The following is a 26,741-nucleotide window of genomic DNA, read 5'->3' as shown; positions in this document are numbered from 1 at the left end:
AATGCCAACAGTTAGCCAACTGTAGCCAATACTGGCCCGTCAGTTGGACCAACTAAAGCGTGTTTACTGGGCAGTGTCTCTAGGATCATTTTTAAAAAAGTGATCCTAGAGACACTGATTAGCTACTGTGAGTCACAAAATTTAGCTATGAAAAAAGAATGACCCAGGCGACTTTATATCAAGAATACGGCGTTACTGCTAAATAAAGAACATACAATATAAAATATATCCTAGTCGTTCAAAATAATGAAGCAAGTAAAAATATGTAAAAACCTCACTTAAAAATTATATAATCAAATATATGATTTAGTTATAATTAACCAATAATAAATTGATCAATTACATCATATATTTTTTTAAATTCTTTTGTTATTTTGATTCATTTCCTTTTTTACTTCGTTTTGAATAATGATGTTTTTTTATCCTAATGAAAGTTTTCAGATGTGAATATTCTATCAATGTTTTTGAATTTAAAGATGGAAATTCTTATTGTATTTTATAACTCAACTCTTTTGTAACGTTTTTTTAATGAGAAATATGATTCCCATGAACGGAATTATGTATCACCTCAAATTTTTTAAATACATACATACAGTTGCATGCAAAAGTACCCGGAAAAATACAGTTGCATGCAAAAGTACCCGGAAAAATACAGTTGCATGCAAAAGTACCCGGAAAAATACAGTTGCATGCAAAAGTACCCGGAAAAATACAGTTGCATGCAAAAGTACCCGGAAAAATACAGTTGCATGCAAAAGTACCCGGAAAAATACAGTTGCATGCAAAAGTACCCGGAAAAATACAGTTGCATGCAAAAGTACCCGGAAAAATACAGTTGCATGCAAAAGTACCCGGAAAAATACAGTTGCATGCAAAAGTACCCGGAAAAGCCCATAACTTGAGATAACTTTGGAATAGTCCCATTCTTGTTTCAGAATTTTAAATAAATCATGTTTACTTGTTGGTTTTCGACCTAAAATTTGTGGATTAAGGTGTTCCCATATATGTTCAATAGGATTAAGGTCAGGACTTTGCGAAGACCATTCCATTAATCAAGAGTTGAAGTGTCCTTTGGATCATTGTCCTGCTGAAATATCCATCCTCAAGGCATTTTATCTTTAGTATGTGTTAGCATAACATCCTTATAGTTATCTCTGTACCTATTTTTGTCTGGTATTTAGGATCGTTTCTATGGCCTTTTGTTGAACAAACATATCTTATATCATCAGATCCAAATAACATAAACTTAGATTCATCACTAAAATGTACTTTCGACCATTGTTCTCTTGACCTATTCAAATGTTGGTTTGCAAATCTCAAGCGTGCTTTTCGATCCTTTATAGAAATAAAAGGTCTCTTTTCAGGAAGTCTTCCAAATGAATTTGCAGACTTCAAACAACGCTTGGTTGTGTCAATACTTCATTTTTACATTATAAAATTCTTTCATTTCAGCATTTAACAAGACGGCATTTTTGTGAGGATCATTTTTTACTGTACAAATTAAAATTCTATCTTACTTTTCAGATACAATTCGAGGCACTTCTGACTTTAGAGAGATTCTATTATTATTTCTTTCCTTATATTTTTTTATATATATCCGCTACGGTTAATATTCCTATATCAAATTGATTCGCTGTCTCTTGTAGTTCTGCGTTGTTCAATTGCACGCAATACCGCTTCTTTGAAAGCTAAACTTGTATATTTTTGCTTTGTCATTTTTAAAATTTATTCAAAACAATCTTCTTTTTAATTAAAAAATACTTTGATTTATTTACTGTTTTTAAACGTTAAATAAAAAGCCAACAAAAGTATTGGAATTTTATTATTTTAATTCTGCCTGGATACTTTGGCACGCGCATATTTTAATAAAATGAACTTTTATGATTAAATTGCTCAGATTTAGTGAAAATTCTTTTTTTTTTTAGAATAGTAATCAATTTTTTGACATTCCAGTGAAAATTTGAAAGAAATTGGACTTTTCATTCAAAAGTTATCTCAAGCTGTGCGCTTGTCCGGTTACTTTTGCACGCTGCTGAAAGCTTCTCTTCCACTGCTTGAGTAAATTTTTTATTTTTATTTCTTGACAGATCGAATAAAAAACATATGAGTTCAAAGTGTGGCAATAAAATCATAATTTATGGCCGTGTCTTGAATTTATTAACCGTCATAGCACAAACAAAATCAGGTTATTTTATTTGTGTTATGAGCATACATTGGAACGCAAAAAAAACTGCGTTTTGCGTTTGCGTTCCGAAATAAAAACTCACACGCAAACTCAAACGCATTTGAAGCAATTTATTGCGTTTACTTACGTAAACGTAAACGCAATTTACGCAAATAACTGCGTTTACGCACGCATTTAATACGCAACTTACTCATATAAAATGCGTTTAAAAACGTAACTCAAACGCAACTTACACGTATAAATGCGTTTACAAACGGAACTCAAACGCAACTTACGCGAATAAATGGGTTTGCAAACTTGACACAAATGCGACTTACCTAATCCAATATAAAAAATGTGTCTTTTTAAGAAAACGCGAATCGTTAAGTAATTACTTTTTACTTTTTAATTCAAAGATATTATATAACTTTTTATTTAAACCGTTGTGTTACTAATGAAACTATTGCATTATATATTCATTTTATTTTTGTGCTTTTCAAGTTCAAAAAATATATTATCTTTATATGATAAGTTTACATTTCACTATCTGAGTCATCGTCGTCCGAAAAATCATTTAAACTTTCAAGAAGTTTTAAGTTTACTTTTAACAATGAGCGACTGATAATCAGATCAGCAGTCATGTTGCCTCGTCTCTTTTCACATACAAAACCAGAAGTACTAAAATATCTCTCTATAAAAGCTGCTGATGATGGAATATTTAGTAAGGTGGCAATTAGATTTCGTAAAATCGGCATTTTAGAATTTTTGAACCAAAAATCATAAGAAGGATACACAGATACAGCAAGTCCTTTCTCTTCAATTTGCTTAAAAAAGTAAAGTTTTTCTTTTTCGATTTCAAGTAAATAGAGTTGTAAATTAGGCTGCCGAGCTTCTGGGCAATAGTTATCATCTAGCATAAATCCGCTGAGCGAATCAGTTTGCTGATCATTTGAACTCAATCGTTCTTTCGCTTGTGTAAGCTCACATCCTGGTTGCGATTCTAAAGCACTTTGATAAATATTACGTGGTGTAAAGAATTTCAGAACTTTGTGTAGCTTTTCCACTGCTCCTAAATAATTTTAGGTTGCGATACAAACTTTAATATAATAAATTAATATATAAAAGTAGTTAAACTTATAAATTAGGTTTTGAAGAACTATTTTTTAAACTAAATTTTAAAACTTTTTCTTTGTCTTAATTAATTAATAAAACCTTATAACTAAATACCTTTAACAATAAATTGACAATCAGGTCTAAAGAACCACAATTTAAGCTTTGAGATATTCAACAGTGATGCTACTTGATAAATTCCTGAGTTAAGTTCGTACTCAAACTTTAATTTAAAAGAAGAAATTAACAAGTTAGCAAATTCTTTTCCATTTCCTTGTAACTCCATTCTACTCCATTTTGAAATCATAATAGTCAATGCAGGCAAAACATCAGCAATCGATGAAAGATTTTTTTGTACAATTAAGTTGAACTGGTATGCGGGAAGAAGGATTTGTAGGTATAGTTCAATCTTATCTAATTCGATTGGGCATTGATTTTCCGGATCAAATGCATTTCTTTTGTAAGCCTTTTGAAAACTCTGTAACATTAGGAAAGCAGCTGACCAACGAATTCCATCACAGCTTGTTTGTAATTTAGCTTCATTTTTTATGTGGTATTGAACGCTATTTATAGATTGATTGATGCTTCTTGCGTACTTTGAAAGCGTCGCAAGTAAACGACACATATATTTTTGTTTCTTAATAGCGATTCGTACAGCGATGTTTGTTTTATGAGCTGCGCAAGAAAACCGCGGTAGTTTCGATGTTCCCAATTCAATTTCAAGATCTTTAATTAGTTCAGCACTATGAAGATCGTATTCGTTATCTTCGTTAAAGTCATAAGTGATGTTTACATCCTCAGCTGTTTTGGCTAACTGAATAACATTTGTAAAAGTAAGCTTCCTTGATTCAGTTAATAGCACTTCAAGAAGTTCATCAGAGGTTTGAATTTCAATACTTAGGACTTCATCTTCACATATTTTTAGCTGCTCATTATCTGCTTCTTCAATATAAAGGGCAACCTCTTGGTTCAGCAATTGATCATTTTCAAATGCACTATCGCCTCCTTTCGTCTCTTCAACTCTATCTTCTTGAGACTTTTCAAATAATTGCTTAAATAGTCTGACAAATGAGCTCCCTTCATCACATGTAATAGCTATTAAATAAATATAACTTAAGTAATCAATAAATTCATTGTATTTACAGTAATTAAAGCTATAAAATTTTTAAAAAATTACCATTTATTTTTGATTTATTGAAGGTAAAGGTATTTATAATCTTTTCAACCCCTAATTTAATATTTTCTGCATTGTGACGTCCCGTCATCTGTTCCATACCAATAATGATGATTTCTTTTTTTAAATCACTGTTCGTTAATGTTGCACCAACTGCAATAAAGTCCAACATTTCAGGAGATGTCCATATATCACTAAATAAAGTGACAAACAGGGCATCGTCTAATTTTTCATTAATTATGTTTGATAATTTTGCCATCGTTTCTGGTATCAAGTTTTCTCTAAAACTTTTTGCACAAGGAAGTGGAACTTTGACTATTTTCCTCAAAAAGGGATTATTAAATGCATTAATCGAGCAGTTTGATGTAATAAAGAACTTGATAGCGTTCAAAGTATCGGCATCTAGCACGTTTCGCTTTTTATTTGATTTGTTTAGTGTATCGTATGAGTCAAACCACTTACCCAAAATGTCATGATGTTTTCTTTTTAAATGCTTCTTAATGTTGGATGTTCGACCAATACGAGCAGTAAACTTTTGATTACACAATATGCAGAAAAACTCAACACCATTTTGTGATTTATTTATTTGAGTATCAGATGTAGTGAAATGAAGATAAGAAGTATACTCCTAAAATATATGAAAATCATACGCTACATTGTTCTTAATAACATTTTAAATCTAAGAAAAAGTAATTTAATTACCCGTTCAGTTAAATTTACAATAAACTTCTTTTTGGGAAAAATGTTTCTTTGACCAAAATCTTGCATTTTCTTTATCAAATTACACGAGTCTTCAGATAATTTTGCCAAGACTATAACCCTGAAACCTTAATCTCGGGTTCTTGCTGAATACACTGTAAAAAATGTCACGGCAAATTGTCTAATAAAATTGCCATGTCACGAAGCCCGATTTAACGCGCGACATCAAGGAATTAAACTGTCACACGACTTTTAGATAATAAGTTTGGCGTGACATTTATAATTAAAGTAGTCACGCGACTTTTATCAATTAAGTATGGCGTGACATTTAAATTTTTTATTTGTCACAGGACATCTAAAACACTATTGGGTCGCATGTCACCAAGCCCGATTTAACGCGCCACATTAAGAGAAATTAAATGTGGCGCGTTAAATCGGGCTTGGTGACATGCGACCCGATAGTGTTTTAGATGCGCCGTGACAAATAAAAAATTTTAATGTCACGCCATACTTAATTTTAAAAATCGCGTGACTAATTTAATTTACTAATGTCTCAACATAATAAATAAATTGAATTAATGGCACACTTTACATAAATAAAATGAATTAAAAGACCAAAAAAGTAATAGAAATTATATTTCATTTTTTAAAAAAGAAACCATCATCAAATATAAACATAAATATTTAATTTTGAAATTTCCTAATGTTTTTATTTGAAGAGTTGCACAGTTTCAAAATTTAAAGATACCACAACACTTTTCACAAGACTTTGCATTTTTTTAGCCAAAGCTTATTAGTACAAGCAAATGGTATTTGCAAGACATAATGCTGCAACAGTCCCAAAACTCCTCCAAACGATCTTGGGTACGAGAGGTCCATGATATAATAGTACGCGATAAGTTGAAGCACATGTAGTGAATCATTATGCCGATGACTCATTGCTATTACTTTCCCTTTGTCAACAATTGTAACGTTTTCTCCTAAAATAAGTTGCGGCCCAGGAGAAGAAACATTTTCTGCAGCCTAAAAATTTTTTAAAAAGAAAATTAAGTTACCTTAATAACATACATTACAAAAAGCAATATCAAATTAAAAATAAAAAAAGAAACAACTTTTCGTTAAACTTACACTAGCAATAACAATTGGACACAACACCCCTCTTCTGGTAGTGTTCTTATGAAATTGTATTAGGGCAGATGGAATATCTATACCGGGATACAACTTTTGAACAACTTGCAATAGCCTATCTAATGCTGCTTCTTTGGTAACTATGTTCATTCTTTCAAATTCGTCCATGATCTAAAAAAGTTGCAACCACATAAAGAACATTTTGCTAAAAGTGCACAAAACACAAATTTATTAAAGAAATGAAAAACTCTTCATACTCATAAAATTTTCTGAAAAAAAATTTTAATGTTAAATCTTCTGTTTCATAAAAAATCGCCCTTAAAACAAAAGTTTAAAGAAAAAAGTAAACCATTTGAATGAAAATAATAAATCAAGTTTTAAAGGTTCATACTAGTTTTATTCATGAAACACATATTATAATAAATCATATTAATAAAAAAAATATTTGTGCTTTGGTCACATATTCACAATTGAAAGTTCAGACTAACTCCGATCTCCCCCATAGGGGATGGGAGGGACGGCATATATATATATATATATATATATATATATATATATATATATATATATATATATATATATATATATATATATATATATATATGGGTTCATGTGTTCATATTGATTTTGATAAATTTTTCGAATTGCACCCTTTTAACAAAAAGCAATTCATATATCCATATTATAGTCAATGTGTCATTAATATAAGTATTATTTGCTTACAATTTCTGGATGGAACAGGTGATCTTTGTGTTCTGAATATGGCAAAGAACAGTGCATATTCCTAACTAAACAACGTATGTGATCAATATCAGGAACTTTTTGTACCAAAGCAAACTAACATGCAAAAAAATTGGATTATTTAGAAATTAAACCTTATTAAATTCTTACTGTATATTTTAGGTAAATTTTAATTTAAAAAATATTGATAAAAAACATTTCTTTTGAAAAAGGTTTTATGGGTATCACCTGCATATCTTCATCAAATGAGCTATCATTTATTCCTGAAACGTTAAGCATTCTGTTAGCATTTTTTACATCTATCAAACTTTTTAAACGACGCTCGCGTCGCTTCCGAATTACATTCGACACACGTTTTACAACTCCACCCTGAAAAACAAAATTTATTATTTGAATATTATCTAGCTTTGTGTAACAAATGGATGTGTTACATACACCTGAACATTAAAAAAAAAATTATTATTTTACCTTTATTTGGAGTAATAAGCTATGTTGTGCTTAATTAAACATCTAATAGAATTAATGCTGTGAACTATTTATTGGTTTTTATAATTTATTTTTGTGTGAATTATTTCACCGATGTGTTAATGAAAATTTTAAAATATGATAATAATATATAAGTGGTATAACTCAAACTTACTGCACCCTCTTCTCCAAAAGTACAGTTTGGATATGACTGTTTCAAAAGTATAGTAACACGATGATAATATTTTTTTCTTAATGAAGGCGTTCCCTCGGGAAGACACCCTCAAGGTGATGTGCCAATTCATTACAAATATCTTTTAAAGTGTGTTTACGGCAAGGCACCAAACCGTTTAAATAACTGCTGCATTCCATTGAAAAGATAGGTAACTAATAATAAAAATATATATAAATATATAAACAGAATACACATTTCTAATGCTTAGATGATATTTTAGCAAGTATATATTCTACATGCATTTAAACGCTTATATATAAATGAACAAAATAACTAAGCCACAAGTTTTTCTTTGTAAAAATAGCAACTAATATACAAAATATATTCATATACAAAATATTCGTTGTAACTAAGAAAGTTTGAGACAATGTTTTGACCTAGGCACAACTAATATTGTGCCGTCTACAGTAAATTTTGTCAATGGCCACAGAATTAGGAGATTTTCTAAAGTAATTGATTTAAATATATTAGTACTTCTAACATGAAAAGCAAGTTTATGAGGTATATAGCTGTCAATTGTCATGATACAAAATTTTACGTAATTAGATTGAAGGTCAGTGATCTTGTAAAGTTGATAAGAATCATTAACTGTTGAAATAATATCACCAACTTGGTATACAATTGAACCAATCACAATTCTTTTTTTAAAATGTTGAGTTTTGGCCGTAAAAGGATAAGGAATCAGTTGACCATTATCATCAAGGAAGTTTGAAATTGTGTTCCACCGAAGATGTTGACAAACTGATTTGGCAATGTTTTTAAAGTTGTACCAACGTACACTTTTTACTTTGTTGTGCTTTGCTTCAAAAGTCATGCAAAATTGATTTTTTAGTGGACCAAATCGATGCATTTGTCCAACAAAATGAAGTAAAAAATGGTGTTTTGGTATCAGACTATTTGGCCACAGTAAAGCAAATGATTTGTTATGCTTTTCAATAAGAGTTCTCAAACTCATCAATTTGCAAAAGGAAACTAATAATATCAAATAGTGAAAAATAGTAACCTTTGCCACCACCAAATAAAACTTCATTTATTTTCAAAATGTCAAACAAATCATTTAACAATTTTTCTCTTCGATACTTATTACTAAGGATATCCACTTGTGTAAAATACTTGTCAAAAGTATGAAAATGCTCTTCCTTTATCAACTTCCGAATATCAAGTAACATATTTGCAGAAATACCAAATATTTTATTGACTGTTGTTGAAGGCACTCTGAACTGACCACATAGTTTAACTGCTAATGTTGTCTTGGAGTCTATCCTTATGGTCTGAAAAGGTACAACTGTATTTTCTATTTTTTTGCAAAGGTGCCTTAAAATTCCTCTTGATGATTTAAAAGATCCATTACAAACTTTACAGAAAATTTTACAAAGTGAACTCATACCTAAATGTCTATCCATACGAGCATTATTTACAGACTTAAAACCACAGCAACATACCTTTACTCCAATTTCTAGAGAGAGTGAAGACTGTACAGGAGCTTGGATATTCATACTCTGTGGATGAAAAAAAAAAAGAAGATTGTGGTGAGCAACTACTTGTACAAGGATCATCCCCCAAACATTTTTGGCTATTAACTGGGATTAAATTCAACATTTCCATAAATCTAGGTTCGTATGGTTTTCTTTGCAATAGTAGGTCTGATTCTGAAAAAGATGAAATAGAATTAATATATCAAATATAAGACAAAAAAAGAACATATTGACTTAACTTATAAGAAAAACAAAGAATATAAAAAAATATAATAAAATAACATGGTTATATATATGTGTGTAATTTTACCAATAACCTTGACAACAATTTCACATGGATTAGGAAGAGCCACTAACATCTCATCTTCTAAGACCATATCAGAAAACATTAAATCAAATTGGTCTGAAGATAGATTTATCTTTGAGGACACTACAACAAAATATTATTTTCGTATATTTTAAGCATACATTAGTTAAACTATGACAATTCTATTAACTAAGTTAAACTACACAACATTAGATAGTTAGGCATAGAATACAATATTAGTATAAAAATTGTAATTAGATTATCTAATAGATATTATTTTACAAATTGTACTTTAAGCACATTTTATAAGTTTACTTTACAAACTTTTACAATTTTACTTTGTCACATTTGTGACTATTGTCACACATTTTGAAAATATTATATTGAAATTATATTAATATTATAAAATTAAAAAAACATGTTTGCAACAGTAACAATGTATATCTAAAAGTATTATCATTGTAACTATTATTATTGGGTCTTGACTTGATTAGTGTAAACTACTTGTGAATAACCTTTTCTGTAAAAAAAGTTTAACAGAAAACAATTGATCCAATGATTGATTTAAAATGCAGCTGTGTTTTCAATCAATTCATTTCTGTCAATTGTATATGTAAAATTATGTAAACTGTAAAGTTTACTGATTAGTTTTAGATAATCTTAAATAAAAATAAAATACTAAACCTGAAATAAATTTATCAGAACAAACTCTAGAATAATTTATATAGAAATTCATCTTTTCAGATTTTTTTTCAATAAACCATTTACTTTTAGCGCAATAAGAGTAAACATTTTAGTGCAACAAAAAATTTCGTATTTGTTTGTTATTTGAACCCTCATGACTTATTAAAAATTCTATTTCTGTAAAAGCTAGTGAGGCCAGGTCAGAACACTGACACTATATGACACAAATAGTCTGATAAAGTAATTTAAACAATAATAATAATTGTAAATAATCGATTGGCAGTCTAATTGCGAATAATAGCAATGTACACAATGGAATTGTGTAAAGATAATCATTATCATAGTATATAACATGGTAAAATGAGCTTTAAATACTGAGTATTGTATTAAGAATAGCGATTATAAATTAAGAATAGGTATTCTTAATGCATCATTGAAAATACTTATATCAGATGTATTATTAACTCATTTTAATAACATAAGTTATGACAATTTATGTAGAGTGTATTTTTAGCTAGTTTTTTAAACATTGTATTAATGGTAATATAATAAAAAATACAACTCGTTGCAAGGAAATATTTACCTTTAGATTTAAGCGTGAACAAATTATCATCTACTGCCAAAACCACTGGCATAAATTTTGATAAATATGACATTTTAATTATTTTAGACATTTTAGTCACAGAATTACCACGAAAAATTAATTGGTGTGATATTTCTTTTTTTTTCGCTGCGGACAGTTGTATGTTTTATTAGTCACGCGACATTTAGCCCGTGGCGCGAAATTTATTAGTATGACGTGACATTTAAACAGTTATACTCTCCGTGACATTTATAATAGCTTGTAAATTGTAATGAATCGCGCGACTTAGAGCATTTCTTTGTTAAGATTAAAAAGTGGCGTGAAATTTGAACACTTTGATGGGACATTTAAGAACTTGGCGTGACATTTTTTACAGTGTAGGAGGAATAGAAATATTGGAAACTGAAGTATTATTCGAAGACTCTCCCGATAATGATGTCAACGCAGCACTTGTTGTCTGTATAGTAGATTTCGTCGTTTTTGTAGGATTTACAGATCTTGTTCTTTTTGAAATTGCTTCTCCAGATTTAGATGCAGACGAACTTTGAGATAAATAAGGTTGCAATTGCAACTGTTGTGATTGCAATATATCTTCTTCATGTCGCTTTTTTGAACTAGACTTTATGATATCCTCATGATAGATTTTACTCTTGCGAGATTGATGTGTCATATTAAATTAGATATTTATGAAACGATTTAGTAAAACTTGGTTTTGTTTCCTAAACTATTTTTTTTTATACTTTTATGTATAAGCTGCATACCATAAGGAAATGCCTATAGGAACTTCCTTAAGCTATAAGGAAATGCCATTAGACATATCCCTTAAAACAAATTATTACGTGTTTTACATGTATTTAGGCCATTTTATAACGAATTTAAAAAATAATTATTAATCAAATTTGTTAAAAATGATATTTAATTTCTCATTATAATGGCTCCTTTTAAAATGAGTGAATTATGTTTTTAAATTGAGTGAATATAGCCAGATTTTTATAATAATTGAAATGAGCATGCTAGTTAAAGGTATTAAGCTATACTTTTTTCTAAAAATAGTTTTGGTTAAAATAATAGTACCGTATACAACTGAGTATTATTGTGTTCAATTTGTGAGCGGAAAATGAATTTTCCTTTGTTTTATGCAATTTTTAAAGTGTGCTCGTGCGCTGACCAATAACATAGTGTTTTTGTGGTTAATTGCCCGTTTTAAGCAATCTTTCTTACATATAAAACGCCCTGTATATATTTAGTTTAATTATTTATGTTTTGTTTCAAAAGAAATAAACTTACCTAAAAGTTTTAAGCACTAAATAATCACAGGACGTTTTGCCCCCCACATAAAAGGGCATTTTTCTTCATCCAAAACCAGCTAATTTCAAATAAACTAGTTTTACTGATTGAGTTTTAAAGTTTTTATACTTGGAATATTGTGGAATAAATTACCCACAAAACAAATATTTCTTTATTACAATCACACAAATAATACAACTAATTTTCTGTATATTTTAGTGGAGCAAGATGTTCTTAAAGTCAAGTCCCTTGCGCATTTGTGAGACCTAGGTAAATTAATAATGTTGACTTTATGGACATCTTGCCCCACCCTATCCTAAACTTGAAAAAATAAGAAAGCAAAAGAAGAGAATAAAAACAATTGTTAAAAAAAATGAAATGAAAAAATTAAACTGTAAGGTGCAACGAACGAAGGGGGAGAAGACTGAGTCAAAGTAAGTAACTTTAGTATATATCGTACATATATATGCTATATATACACGATCTTTCTTACTGTAAATTTTATGATACGGAATATATATATATATGCGTACGTTCCGTTTGAGTTCCGTTTGTAAACGCATTTATACGCGTAAGTTGCGTTTGAGTTACGTTTTTAAACGCATTTTATATGAGTAAGTTGCGTATTAAATGCGTGCGTAAACGCAGTTATTTGCGTAAATTGCGTTTACGTTTACGTAATTAAACGCAATAAATTGCTTCAAATGCGTTTGAGTTTGCGTGTGAGTTTTTATTTCGGAACGCAAACGCAAAACGCAGCTTTTTTTGCATTCCAACGTATGGTTATGAGGGTCATGTAAGGGTATTGGTTCATCACTATATGCTTCCTGAGATTCTTCCTCACTGTATTCATCAACGAATGATTCAGGTGCTTTTAGGATCGATGGTAATCTTGGGATTGTTAGCAATTCTTCTGCCAAAGCTTACTTAAATTTAAAGCTGATAGAAGGGTTCATTTTTCTAAAAGGTACTGGATGTAGCGATAAAGTCCTATAGCTATACTGCGAAAGGTATTGAAGGCTACTTGATATTTCATCAAGTTTTGTTTCATTTGAACTACAGAATATGGTGTGGCGCCCAACATTTGCATAGTGTTTTATGACTTTTATACAGTTTTGTGACGTAATATTAGCTAATAGTGCACATCGTGGTACGCGTGGTGGTTTTCTATTGGTCATCAATACTCATTATACAATCTATAGCGTAAGTTGCATCATTTGACAAGCCTTACTTTACTTGGTGATTGATTATGTCATGAAAGTTAATGCAAGAGTAGCTGTGCGATCAATTAATTTACAAAAGATCTCTTTGTCTTTTCTGTTTTTACTCTTCATGATTAAAAATGTTTGGCTTCTGAACAATTTTTATTGTTACCTTTTTTTAAAATTCAAATTTTTTTCCGAATATTAAAAATATTCCATGAGAAGAGCAATTAACAAACGTCGCTACGGAAAACCTTTTAGCAATGTTAGCCAAAGCTTACTTTAATTTAAAGCTGATAGAAGGGTTCGTTTTTCTAATCTAAGAAGCTTTATTAAATGCATATAGAACAAAAGAAAATCCCTCAGAGAACTTGTTTAAAGCTTAAGGTTGCTTTATATTGTATTAAAAAAAAAAGTGGATGGGATAAAATGGGATAATATTAGCATAATTCATAGTAATTTTAAAAGCTCTATACGTTTTTTAAAACTTTAAAAGAAGTATTTTTTATTTAATTTTCAGTTAATGTAAAGTACTTAGAATCAGATGTATATAAACTGAATATATTTCAAATGAAGAAAAATTAATGCAAAGAGATTGATGAAAAAAGATGCGTAGGAGTTGATGAAATTAAGAATGAGAACGTTTTTCACACCGAGGAAGATAGGCATTTTCGTTATAATTCTAACGACAGCGCTGATTTATTATCATGGTACCAGGATGAATCAAAAATATTTTAGTCAGGAATTTTCCTTATTCAATCGCAGTGAACCAACCGAAAGAAATTTAAGGAGTACTTTAAATTTGACAAAAGAGGAATTTTTTGGGACTTTAGCTCTTGATGTTGCAGTACCAAAGGAAAATCTTATCAAAGAAACTGAAGCCTTAGCTCACATCTCTTCTGACGCAACTGAAAAAGACAATAGAGTTATTTATACAGTCCTTATTTTGATTTCTTCACATGTGACGCACAGAGAAAGGAGGAACGCAATACGAAAGTCATGGGGAAATTCTAGCACGTGGGCCACTACAGATAAATACAAAATCGTTTTTTTGACGGGAAAAGTGAAAGAAGCAACCTCAATGACAGAAATTGCTGAAGAAGCAAAGGAATCAAGAGACATTATTTCATTAGACATACCTGAAGATTTCTACTTGTTAGCAAAAAAGGTTATTATTGGATTAATATGGGCTAAACATAACATGAAGTTTAAAGCCATTCTAAAAGGTGACGATGATACATTTATGAATCTAGATAACATAATAGCTTTTATTAATCAGAATACTGTTGTTGATGGGTACTTTGGGGCAAAGATGGTGGGTCAACCGGTTAACCGAAACGGGCAATACAAGTTAACAAAAGAAGAACACGAAAATGATTTTTATGATCCTTACTGTTCTGGAGGAGGATATATTTTTACTAATTCAAGCGTTTACAAAATAATACCAATACTTGATTTGGAAAAAACGATAAACATTGACGATGCTTATATTGGAGAGGTGGCATTAAAAGCAGGTAAACATCAGTTCAACCCCCAGGGTAGAAGAAAGCCCTGGGAGTGAAATTTTGATAACTTATACACGTGAAACAGATTTTTTTTACTATATATGAAAAAACTTTTCTGTTTTAGGAATAGGTGCAACAATGATAAATGGGTTCTACATGTGGAACACTTGGTGCGAGTATCGAAAAGATATTAAAGTTTCTCATCCCTCAAAAGAACCCGAGTGCGTCAGTTTCCTTTTAAAGAAATCAATGATTGACAACGGTAAACTTCCACATGATCCACAGCTTGAGAATCAGAAGTATTTTAAAAACATTTCGTTAACATCATAACAGTCAACGGACACCCCGGCTTAAATAAATTTTGTTATCAAAAACAGGACTTCGCGTGCTCATGATTCCCAAAACCATGATAAATTTTATTATAAACTGATTGTTATTATTATTAACATTATAATGATCAATATCCGTATCATCTTATCATGATCATATTACGAAAGAAGTCTTTTTTTTTAAAGCAAGTAGAGATTTATTAAGAAACTAGCAGGAATACCCAGCTTATTTCTTGATATATATTCAATGCTCCAGGGATTCTAGTTAGTAAAGGGACGTAAAACTTGTGAAACTCATTGATTTTCTGAAGAGGATCATCTCCTTTTCTCATTTTTTTTGTTGGTGGATTGAAGCGGCCAGTATACTGGCCAACAGGCACTTTTTCTGCTCTGATTATGAGCTTGTGATTGTCAGTAGGCATTCTGTCAATGGCTGTCTTAAATAAGTCCACTCATCGGTTGTAAGTGGTTTGGCAGGAAACTCTACAGTTTTAGTGGGAAAATGAAAAAAATTTTCAACTTTTAAAAAAATTGAAAAATCTTTACATATAGTAAAATGGGACGTTCTATGGTAGTTTACTTAATAAAAATATCTTTACCTTATTTTGTTTTGAAGATGTGCAAGTTTTTTGTTTAAATGTTTCCTTCCTTTTCAAAAATATTTGGTCCTACAGCACTAGTGCACTGAGTTAGGGATGTCCAATATTATGACCATAGGGATATCTATGGTCAGGAAAGGGATATCACTATGTGCAAAGTTTCAGCACATTTGAATAATTCCCATCGAGTTACCACATTCCACCTTCACCTTGTGGTATCCTCCCGGAACTATTATATTTGTGAAGAAAATCTTCAGGACGGCCAAAATTTACGACTTATTGTTGTTGTGTGTAAATATGTTGGAGAAGCTTGTAATTATTTTGAGTAAAACTTTTAATGTTAATAAATATCGTATTGATTTGATAAATAAATTTTAATAAATAATATATATTAATAAATATTAATAAATATCGTGTTAATAGTAGATTACTATCAAATTATGATAGGTTACTTTCAAGATCCTGATCATCTCCACGCCGGGGGCAATGAGTGATCGGCTATAAGCACTCTGAATGTGGAGTCCAGGGTTGTCCAAACCTGGTCTAAAATCTTTTTTGGAAAAAATGAGACCAAAACTGTGGATTTTTATAAAGAACTCGCCCACAAACATGCAAACTTTAAGCTTTATATATTAGATTTAAAAAAAAAAAAAAAAAAAAAGATTGCAAGGGTTTTTCTTGATCGTTCGGAAATTTTATTGCGTAAGGCATCTTATGCATCATATGGTATTTAATTTTGTAACGATAAAATGATTCACTAACAAAATCGAGAAAACTGAAAGAAAAGAATTGTGCCAATCATAAGTTTAAGAAAAGATTTGTGATAATCATAAGTTTAAGAAAAGATTTGTACCAATCATAAGTTTAATAAAGTTCGAAAATATCTTGGTGGCGGACAACACTCTTGAAAATTACGAAGAGTTATGTTTTATTATGACAGTAAGCAGTTATTGCAGTTTTAACTCGGAATAAAGAGCAAATTTATCTTGGTAAAACTTTCCAACTTCTTATAGGTAAAATATATAAAACTTTCCAACTTCTTATAGGACAGATATTGCCATAAAAATTATTTCGAGATAGACGTTTGTAATAATGAGACTAGAGAGTGCTTAGCGTGAGAACAGTTATAGAGAAAGGATAGAAAAAAAGAGAGAGAGAGAAAAAAAAAAAGAAATAAAGAAAAATATATAAAAGGTATACTAATAATATACAAATAACATACAAGAAATCTTATTTAGATAAAATGTGATTTTATCTAAACTAGATTTTTTGCAGCAAAAACAAAAGCCTTGAAATACTTAAAAAATGAGTAAATGGTAGTTTCACGTTAGGCCATGTCACCATGTAAATTCAGAATTGTTTAGTTTTTAGAACTCTGAGAGAAATTTTACAACTAAAAAAAAATCCAAAGTTGGAACTTCCTTTTTAAGAGGTTCTGTAAATATTTTTTATTACAGGTTACAACATTTCAGTCTCAATCACCTCCTTCCGTAAAATTAATTTTGTAACTTTATCAACAACTTTATAAATAACTTCTCCAATTAGCTGAAAGTTGGTATCTAAGTGAGTTTAAGGTCGAGGAATCAAGTAAAATTGCTTAAATTGTTAGAAAAGAAATGAAAAACATGGGATTTTTTGATTTTATATTTTGATGTTACATTTTACCCAGCCCTTTTTTGATACTATACAAGTAAATGTTGACTTGAAAAGAAGCGAAAATACTTTACCACTGGACGTTATTATTTATAATACACCACAAATTTGAGATATTAACACGTTGACTGCCAATAGGATTTTAGTAAAATATCCAAATATTGTTTTCACGTTTTTAATTTAGTAAATGGGTCGAAATAAAATTACTTCATTCGTTTTGAGATATTTTTGAGTAGATTTGTGTTTTTTGATGTCAGCCAACTGGTGATCGACATGGCGCCAATGATAAAATATTATTGATGGCATGCCCGACGAACAGAATAATAAGTTAAAGTCAGTTATGTCGTGTCGGACACTGGTAGCCGACGCGGCCCATTTGGAATACCTTGATGTCGGCCACCGGTGGCTGACAAAGCGGTCAACGTGTATATACAATTATATTGCTTTTCATGAGTTTTACATTTTACAATGACATACCAGATAAAAACTATTAAACTATTCTAAAGATAAAAAAAGTAAGTTGAGTGAAGCATTTGTAATTTAAAATAGCATTTGCAATTTAAAAAACTGTCCTACAGTTTTTTAAATTACAAAGCGTTTTTCAGAAAATGCAAAAATTGCGTGTCGTTTAGTTTTGTACAATACCGTCCGATTATCATTACATTTTTCTATAAAAAAAACAAAAAAAAGAAACAAAGGATAATTAATTTTTCGCTCTAAAGGTTAAGAAGTGGTATAATTGCTCACATAAAAGTTTACTTTTTGATTTTGAATAGTTAATATCTTAAATATATTTAAAATGCTTTTTTTTTAAAGAATTACTTTTTACAATCAAAGTTTTTTCCACAAATAAGCTCTTTTTCATTTTTTATTTGAAAATTAATAAATAGATTGTTAATATTTTATTTCGGTTATTCTCACTTAAAGTTAAAGGAAAATTATGTTTTTGTAAAAGGTAGCTGCGCAAATGGTCTCGATTGAGGATACAAAAATTTGACTTTTACGTATTTTTCAACAAAATTAGTCTCTCTACGATTCCAATCCAATAAAAGAAGCCAAAATGGCATAAAAGATTAACAGTCTGAGTTAGAACTTTGTACACAAAATAAGTGCAATGGTAGAAGTAAAACTAAGGAAACAAGTAGCAACAAAAACCTCTGAAGTAAAACAGAAAGAAATTTAGTTCTGTTTTAAAAATGAGTTTTGAAATTAATTATTTGTATATGAATAAGAGAATAAAATGCAAAAACCAATAAAATTCCCAAAGAAATTTTAAGGGAATAAGAAAATTTCTTAAAATTTCATTTACAAGTATACAAACGTGCCGGAAATTTTAAGGTACTTTTTCACACTTGTTTGAAAATAATCAGCTTGGAAGATTGCAAAACTGTTAATGCTTTAAGTATTATGCAGATACTTAATGACATTAAACGATGAATGCATTTTGTGACCGGATGTATTTTGAGGCTGTCTGAAGAAACTAGTCCAAATACCATTTTGAGCGTGGTGCCATTCATGGAAAACTAATAGCTGAATGATTTTTAATAGTTCATATGTACTTTTAGACAATCTTTTTGCGTTTGTTTTTAGTGTCAAAAATTTAGCATAAAACAATAACAAATTGAGGAAGTGAAAATTATTTCTGAGCGTTTGTTTTGAAAACACCGAAACTTTTACACAATTTGCAGTCGCATAGGGTATTATTGAAAATGCGAGGTAACTTTTGCGAATGAGTTTATAACATTTTTTTTCAGAAGACAAATCAGCATACCTTTGTTGATAGCAATTTTCTTTTGAGCTGAATCTCAATTTGGTAATAAAAAGAATATAAATTTAGCCGAATTCACTTTTTGTGAATTTTACTGCGATTAGCCGTATTTAACTTCGTGAATATGGGGAAACTTGGTGAAGCTCAGTTTCACAAAAAATGTTTACGAAGATATTTTATGATGAAATCGCTAAAAATGCTGTAATTTTTTTTTTTTTTTTTTTCATTGAAAAATGAAAAACTTTAATTAACGAATTAGATTAAGTTTAAATTTATTATATATTAAGTTTATTTATTTTTTTCTTACTTGAATCTTTAATCCTCAACGGTCGTTAACTTTAAGCAAAACAGCTGTTATTATGCGCATGCTCCGGAAATAAAAATTGAAAGCAATGTAAACATTAAAAAAGTTACGATTTATCAATTGCTACCCCCTTCACATAAAACCTGAGAATTTTAATGATAGAATAGAATAAAATTTGATTGTAGAATTTCATGATTTTTTAGTACTAGAGTTTTACAACATAACTAGAGTATTTGTAACATAACTTACTAAGTGTTGGAGTATTTACAACATAACGAGGCAAGTTTTGCTAACCATTCAATTGTTTTACGTTAAGGGAGAACCTTAATGAATGGGACGCTTATTGAATGGGACAAACTCTGATTCTTATACAAGCATCGATGTAAGGATATTCAAATTCCTGTAACAAAGAGTGGTAGAAACAAGAACTCAACTGACCGACTCATCCATCCTATTGCTCTATGACCGTAATGGCAATGGATGTTATTGTGTTTTCGAATGTAAAAAGTAATTTTTAAAAATGTTTTTTTTTTCTGATTTTGCAGCAACTTTTGAAGTTACGGAAAATAAAATTCCATGCTTAAATAGATAGCAGTCTCTAGTACTATAGTGAGTAAAACATTCAAGCTCAATTAATGGTGTTTTTGGTGTGACTAATCATTTTTGGATAAAGTGATGCACATATTGAATGGACCAAAATACTACCTATTGAATGAATTTAATAAAGTATTATTTACAGCTCAGCAGAGGGATGCTGCAGTCCCTTACTTTTATCCTCATGGGTAATGGGTATTATTTACACAATTTTATACTGCAATATTTTACTTAAATAAAAATAACTAAATATAATATTCTAAAATGAGAAAGTTCTACTTTGATTGAAATTTAATTAGAGTTAAAATGTTTAAAGTTAAAAATATTTTTTGTGTGGTCTTTATGTATGTATCTATATATTTAACTACATTTACAATTAATAAACTAATTTGAAAAATGATTGAATTAAATACGTTTATTTTAAATTCTTTAATGTTTGTCCCATTCAATGAGACATACTTAATGAATGGGACAAATGTCATGCTCCAATAAAACTCTCTTTTTACCAATAGCCAAATGCAAATCCAGTTTTTTTGTTTTACTATATCATTGAGCAAGAGTCGATGGTCATCAAGCATATTTAAATATATATATTAAACAATTTTATCTACGTTTAAAAAGCATTTTGCAAAAACTGTCCCATTCATTGAGGTTTTCCCCTACGCCTACGGCCTACAAAAGACGACAGTAATGCACTTCTTTCGCTTGGTTTGAAGCTATACAAACTGTATAACTGCTGCAACTCAAGCTGCAAACGTAGTTTACAGATTTCTTTTGTTTAAATAGTTCCATTGTTTAAATAAATTTTTTCTCTTCTGTAGCTTTTACTACAAAACACAAACTTGAAATTCATGTGCAGAAGTTATGGTAAATTGTTTGAAAAAAGTACTGTTAGCAACGAATATTAGCCTAAAAATCAAAGTAGATATTTCTCTTGCCAAACTGAGACGAATAAAAAGTTTTCATCTCGAAATATATTACACCACATTAATGTTTAAAAAAAAAAAACAGGAGAAGAAATATCATCTGTCTTTATTTTCTCACTGGCAACCACATATCAGCAATTATGTGATGTATCAGACGGGTGAGAAACTGCCAAAGGGGGCATTAGGTACACAAACAATTTTGAAAACGAAGAAATACAGCATAACTGCAATTAACTGATCAGCTAAAAAACTTTTACTACGAAAGACACTCCTGAATCAAATAAACTTTAAAGTAGAATTTTAATTAGCAATTCTTTCTATAAACAATTATAGTTCGAAAAGAAAATAAAACGAAACGAATGCAAGTGAAATAATTCGTTCACCACAAACCATGTTTCAATTAAAAAGTGAAATAATTCGTACACAACAAACCATGTTTCAATTTAAAAAATCAGGTCTCAATTAAAAAACGAAGACCATTAATTGAAACACAGAAGACTAATTTTCAAACATTTTAAAAAAAAGTATTCAAAAATTATTTTCTAGGAAAGTATGACTGAAGAGTAAAGATATAAGGTAATGATTTTTAAACACCGAAAGTTTTTAACTGGTAAAGAAAAACCTGTTTGTTAATACAAAGTCAATTTTATTCCATGCAGAAAAGAATAACAATTTCATTGGAATTATTTTTTATTTAAACAGTTTTCATATTTATTATCAGTAACATATATTAACTCTGCGTTGTATGTATGTATGTATGTATGTATGTATGTATGTATGTATGTATGTATGTATGTATGTATGTATGTATGTATGTATGTATGTATGTATGTATGTATGTATGTATGTATGTATGTGTATGAATGCTTACATGCATGCATGTATGCATGTATGTATGGGTGAGTGTGTTGGAATGAAGATAATATTACCGCGGTAATTTCTTCTTTTAATATATTATCGTACTTTATATTAAAAAAAAAACATTACCGCGTCACTCTCAAGTGTTTATATATATATGTATATATATATTTACATTTACAACAAATATGTTAAATAGCTGTTACTAAAAATTTAGAATATACAATTAAAAAAGTATTAAAAGTGAATTGTATTTTTATTGATATAATAAAAGCGTATAAAATGTTTTAAAATTTTAAAAAATATTAAAGATTTGTTAAAATGATTGTAAAAATACTAATGATGGTTACGTTGTAATAGTAACGATGTAAAAATTGTAACGATGGTTACGTAACATTTAGCCATTATTTTGAGTGAGTTAGTTGTCGCATGAATTCCTTTTCTCCCATCGCATAGAAGTGCTTTAATAAATGTTTGCCTTTATCTGCATGGAGCAAAAGATAATCATTTCCTGGATCTATGAAATTGTAATTGTAATTGCTCATGCAGATTGATGCACAAAATCTGGTGAGTATTAGTGTGTAAATAACATTGAGCTCTGATTTACTTAGCGTGATCAGAGAGGAGTATCCTCTAAAAATGGCTGCAACAATCCTCATAGAGTTTTTTTCACCACCATCAATTGAAAAATACATCAACGCAGTTGCAATATCTACTACTCGATAAGAATAAAGTAATTCGTCAAAGTCGATAATTCCAACCATTTGTGTTTCGCTTTGTAAAACATTTTGGTCGTTTAAATCAGTATGTATCCACTGCTTGGGTAGTTCGTGAACAAACGGAGTTACGCGATTTTTAAATAAGAGCATTACATCCTCACAACATTTTTTTAAATCTTTATCTTTTATAAGAGCGATATATTCGGAAAGAACATACGGGGCCTTCATAGTATCCCATACGTCTTTACCACTGATGACATCTTCACACGAACTTGGGGTGTTTTGCTTAAATTGAAAAACAAACATAAAAAATCAAAAACATAATTGGAAAAATGATAAAAGTAATTGAAATCCGTAAAGAATTTTTAGAATAATTGTTGAAGAGCAAGTTCACAAAATGCCTAATTGGTGAGCTCATCAGCATATGTCATTGATGTTAAGTAGACACCGCAAGCTTAAAGAAGCTGAGCCGAACACAAAAGGATACCTAATTTTAATTGATGAACAACACGATATGCTCGTAATGGCTTACCAATTTTGTGATCCGTTAATAATTAGAACTATTCATCGTTTTACATTATTATTTGTATTTAAGATAAATCACCAAACAAGATGATCGATAATTGGAATTATTAAAGCAGTAAGTCACACAAAGCATATTATCTAAGAAAGTTTTACCAATAAAATAATTAGTTTATTAAGGTAAAAACACACCTGCAAACCTATAGTTAACTCAGCTACCATCCTGCCAAAGCTAAACAACAGATCTTCATTCATTTCTCTTACTTTCACAACTTTACCGGGAATAAAAACAACCAATCTAACTAGATGTGCAACTTTATAACAACCTTCATTCAAAAGTTCATCTTTAGAACCACCCTCAAGAACAAAGCCCTGCTGCAAAGGAATCTTGCACACACCCATTGTTTCTTCACTTTTTAAGATTTTCATAGGTATGGGTGTTTGGAATGACCAATTCTTGGAAGAGTTTAACAAGATCGAGTTGTTGTTTTCAAAAATGTGTTTACTCTGAGTATATTCTCCATTGAAAATCTTTAAAATAAATTTGTTGAACTTTTTGTCATTGTTTAACAGGCCTGAAAAAGAAAAGTTTGCAGAAATTTAAAAAAAATTTTAGAAGCAACTTTATATAAATCAAAAACATTTAAACTGTCACATGCATATTACTTGGTTTCAACCTGTAGTTAAAGTTATAAGATCTGTTTTTGTAGAATTATAGTTACATGGAAACATGTCAATAAACTTTATTGATATACACAATTACAGCATTGATCTTCATAAAAACAGATTGTCAAAATTTATAAACTTTTACACATACAGGATTGTAATTGAATATCTACTGGTAAACCCAAAATTTTTGACTGCACTCATTTTGCAAACTTTACTTTCATTTAAAAAAGACTCACAATTTTTGTAAAGTGATGGTAATTAGTTTTGGATGAGTAAATAGCACATTATCTCTCTTTTTTAAAACAACAAAAGAAATCAGTAATGTAATAAAGTATATTTGTTTTTGAACTATGGAGGCAAAGTTATTACCTGGATAATAAAGAGCAACTGATTTGTAAGGTATATTGGAATATTTTTAACAAACTCAACAATAGTGGAAAATTATCAGTAAAACTTTTCCAAATAAAGTAATTATTTTGTTTTAAACTTTAGAGTAAATGAATTAGCTTTATGAAAACATTCTTTATGAATTTAAGGCATCACTAGGAATACCAAACTTTAACTGATGAAGATCATAAGGAGGTTTCTTTAGATTTACATGTCACTACAAGAGTTATTTTCATGGATTTTGTATAGTAAGCTAGTATTTTGCACAAAATTTGTATAGCAAACTAATATTGACTAATTTCATCCTCAAGAATCTACCAATGTGATATATATTAAAATAAGCTACATTGAAAACCAGCATGGACACATTTCAACTTTCTCCTTACTATAGACCTATTACCTTTATTACCTTTTTTTTTATCAGATACAAACTGTTAGCTTAAGTATTTACTGAACCTACTAATTGCATTATGTGAATAAAATAAATTGTACTTATATTGTTGTGCATATTAGTTTGAAGTTATTACAAATCAGCATGCTTTAACTAAAAAACATTTTGAAATTGATTCATCAATTTTTTGTAGCTGTCACATTTTTAAAAAAAAAAAAAATACAGAATGAAAAAAAAGCTAAAAAAAAATAAAGCTGACTAAGCAACACAACAAGATTCAATTGCAATAAATGAAAAAGTAAAAAAGCTTTTTTTGAACAAGTGTAATCTTTAGTGCTTAATTACTAAGAGGCAGTGGTTATCTTGGAGCCTTTTTCAAAAAACCACAAGCAACCTAAGTTTGTTTAAAATTCTAATACTAACTGTGTTTATTTCAAATATAATTTGTTATTAGAAATTTTAGAGCACTGTAACAAAAAATTATTACTGCCAGGTATGACACTGATGCTACAGAAATCATTATTTTAGTACTTATAAACAATAGGTGGTGTCACAGAAGCAGCACAATTTTGAGAAATTTTGCTTTCATTTTTAATTTCACATCCACAACAATTGACTCTTAACCAACTGTATAACACAGTGCCCAAGCATTGGATCATTGACAGCTCACTTTTCAATGCAGCACTAGAGACAGAATGAAAAACTGCCTTGACAAAAAATTTTGATTATTACACCTGCCTTTGCTACAGTAGGTAGATGGAAACCTGTTACTGTTACCTTTTAGAAGTAGTATGAAGCTTCCTTCTCTGATGGAAGTTTCATACTACTTCTAAAACTCTTGTAGCAATTGTGAAACTTGACACCCAACCAACAGTTCCACTTGCTGTACACTTTGATGGCTAAAAATTGGCATATGTTGATTGAACCAATCGTGACTATCCACCAATTGATGTTTCTGGCTTAGAACTGCAACTGGAGATTTGACAGGACAGTAGGCAGTCAAGTTAGTTCAAGTATGGCCTGACATCAAGGATTTTTTTGCAGGTCTTTGCTTTGCGCTTTTCTTTTTTGTTTTCCTTATGTGAAAGCTGTGTTTGGTTAAAAGCTTGTTGCACTTTTATTGATTTCAGTCATTTTTAACTAACTTTTTTTTTTCAGAATAATTTTCAAAATAAAATCCTCAGATAAAAATATTTTATGGTGCTCTCTGAAATGATGATTTGATACAGAAATTCAATGACTAAAGCTGATTCTGCAAATAAATCAGATAAAAATATTCATAGAAATCAGTGCCTCAGGGGCTTAGAAACTAGATTGCACTAAACTTTTTACTGAGTACCAATTTCATCTAACCTCATCAAATGAGAGGGTGTACAATTTAAAAATTTAAATACATTTTCTCCAGTTGCCATAGAAACTAGTATGACAAAAAAAAGAAAACTTTCATTTTTTTGGTATTTTTCTTACCTTTTAACAAAAAATTTCTATCCTCATAGGAAACAATTTCTTCAACTTCCCCATCAACTTTTAATCCGTAACATTCATACGCAATCTTCTTTACTTGTTCATTTGTAACATAAGGACGCACTTTCCATAAGTTATCATCTATTTTTTTTACTACTTGTTGATTAATACTCATCTTAAGGCATCTAACTGAGTTTTGTGTCTAAAATATCAATTATTATGTAATGCAAACTAAGTATTTCATCTAACAAATTAAAAATGCATTCAACTATTTTAACAATTTTTGCATTTAAAATAGTGTTCTTTTTTTTTCTTCTTTAAATATAAGTTAATCTAAATGAAGATTTGTTTACAGACAGAGAAATATTTATTTATAAAATCAAACAGAACAGACTTTAAAAATTAATACATAGATTTAAACTTGATTCATAAAAATATTCTATGTAATAATGATAGTAATATATGTAATAATGATAATAATATTTATAATGATGATAATAAGGTCTATTTATGATAACAATATAACTATAAATTTCTCTAACAATAACAAAAACATAACCAGTAAATAAAAATCCATAAAAACAAATGCAACACTATTTTCAGCAAAGAGAATATGTCACATATTATAAAACAAATACACAAAAGAAGTAGTACATTAAACTTACATGTTTAAAAATTACTATTTTAAAACTCAGATTTTTTTTACCATGAAAACATTTATTATAAAAGCCATGGTTAACATGGTGAATGTCAAAAAGAAGGTACTCTTTGATTTAAGAATCGCTGTAAATCAAAAATG

The 26,741-nt window shown here is 29.6% G+C and overlaps 4 protein-coding genes and 1 pseudogene across 5 annotated transcripts; 1 reads left to right on the top strand and 4 right to left on the bottom strand.

Moving 5' to 3' along the window:
- Positions 1–2,643: 2,643 nt before the first annotated feature.
- Positions 2,644–5,405, bottom strand: LOC149880953 (uncharacterized). The gene is made up of 3 exons (XM_090069074.1): positions 4,452–5,405; positions 3,392–4,369; positions 2,644–3,233 (listed from the first exon to the last, which is right to left on the bottom strand). The coding sequence occupies exons 1-3, from the start codon at positions 4,705–4,707 to the stop codon at positions 2,698–2,700; spliced, it is 1,770 nt and encodes a 589-aa protein (XP_089925200.1). The 5' UTR covers positions 4,708–5,405; the 3' UTR covers positions 2,644–2,697.
- A 947-nt stretch (positions 5,406–6,352) lies between these two features.
- On the bottom strand, positions 6,353–10,960 carry LOC149880951 (uncharacterized; annotated as a pseudogene). Its single transcript, XR_016445721.1, has 7 exons — positions 10,766–10,960; positions 9,502–9,621; positions 9,159–9,365; positions 7,657–7,868; positions 7,245–7,385; positions 6,999–7,112; positions 6,353–6,446 (listed from the first exon to the last, which is right to left on the bottom strand). The product of XR_016445721.1 is annotated as an uncharacterized LOC149880951 (transcript).
- Positions 7,938–9,119, bottom strand: LOC149880952 (uncharacterized). Its single transcript, XM_090069084.1, has 2 exons — positions 8,804–9,119; positions 7,938–8,688 (listed from the first exon to the last, which is right to left on the bottom strand). The coding sequence occupies exons 1-2, from the start codon at positions 9,117–9,119 to the stop codon at positions 8,066–8,068; spliced, it is 939 nt and encodes a 312-aa protein (XP_089925210.1). The 3' UTR covers positions 7,938–8,065.
- A 2,715-nt stretch (positions 10,961–13,675) lies between the features above and the next one.
- LOC145194181 (beta-1,3-galactosyltransferase 5-like) lies at positions 13,676–15,255 on the top strand. Its single transcript, XM_080071802.2, has 2 exons — positions 13,676–14,768; positions 14,884–15,255. Exons 1-2 carry the CDS (start codon positions 13,877–13,879, stop codon positions 15,087–15,089), a joined length of 1,098 nt encoding a protein of 365 aa, XP_079927928.2. The 5' UTR covers positions 13,676–13,876; the 3' UTR covers positions 15,090–15,255.
- A 6,679-nt stretch (positions 15,256–21,934) lies between these two features.
- On the bottom strand, positions 21,935–26,177 carry LOC145194178 (hydroxylysine kinase-like). Its single transcript, XM_090068964.1, has 3 exons — positions 25,946–26,177; positions 23,224–23,606; positions 21,935–22,794 (listed from the first exon to the last, which is right to left on the bottom strand). Exons 1-3 carry the CDS (start codon positions 26,115–26,117, stop codon positions 22,195–22,197), a joined length of 1,155 nt encoding a protein of 384 aa, XP_089925090.1. The 5' UTR covers positions 26,118–26,177; the 3' UTR covers positions 21,935–22,194.
- Positions 26,178–26,741: the final 564 nt, after the last annotated feature.

This window comes from Hydra viridissima, unplaced genomic scaffold, assembly GCF_058129835.1.
Source record: "Hydra viridissima isolate aposymbiotic clone 2 unplaced genomic scaffold, HvirCarnegie_v1 scaffold_12, whole genome shotgun sequence".
Taxonomy (NCBI): domain Eukaryota; kingdom Metazoa; phylum Cnidaria; class Hydrozoa; order Anthoathecata; family Hydridae; genus Hydra; species Hydra viridissima.
Note: the sequence above shows the minus strand (reverse complement) of the source record. Positions and strands in the feature narration are given on the sequence as shown.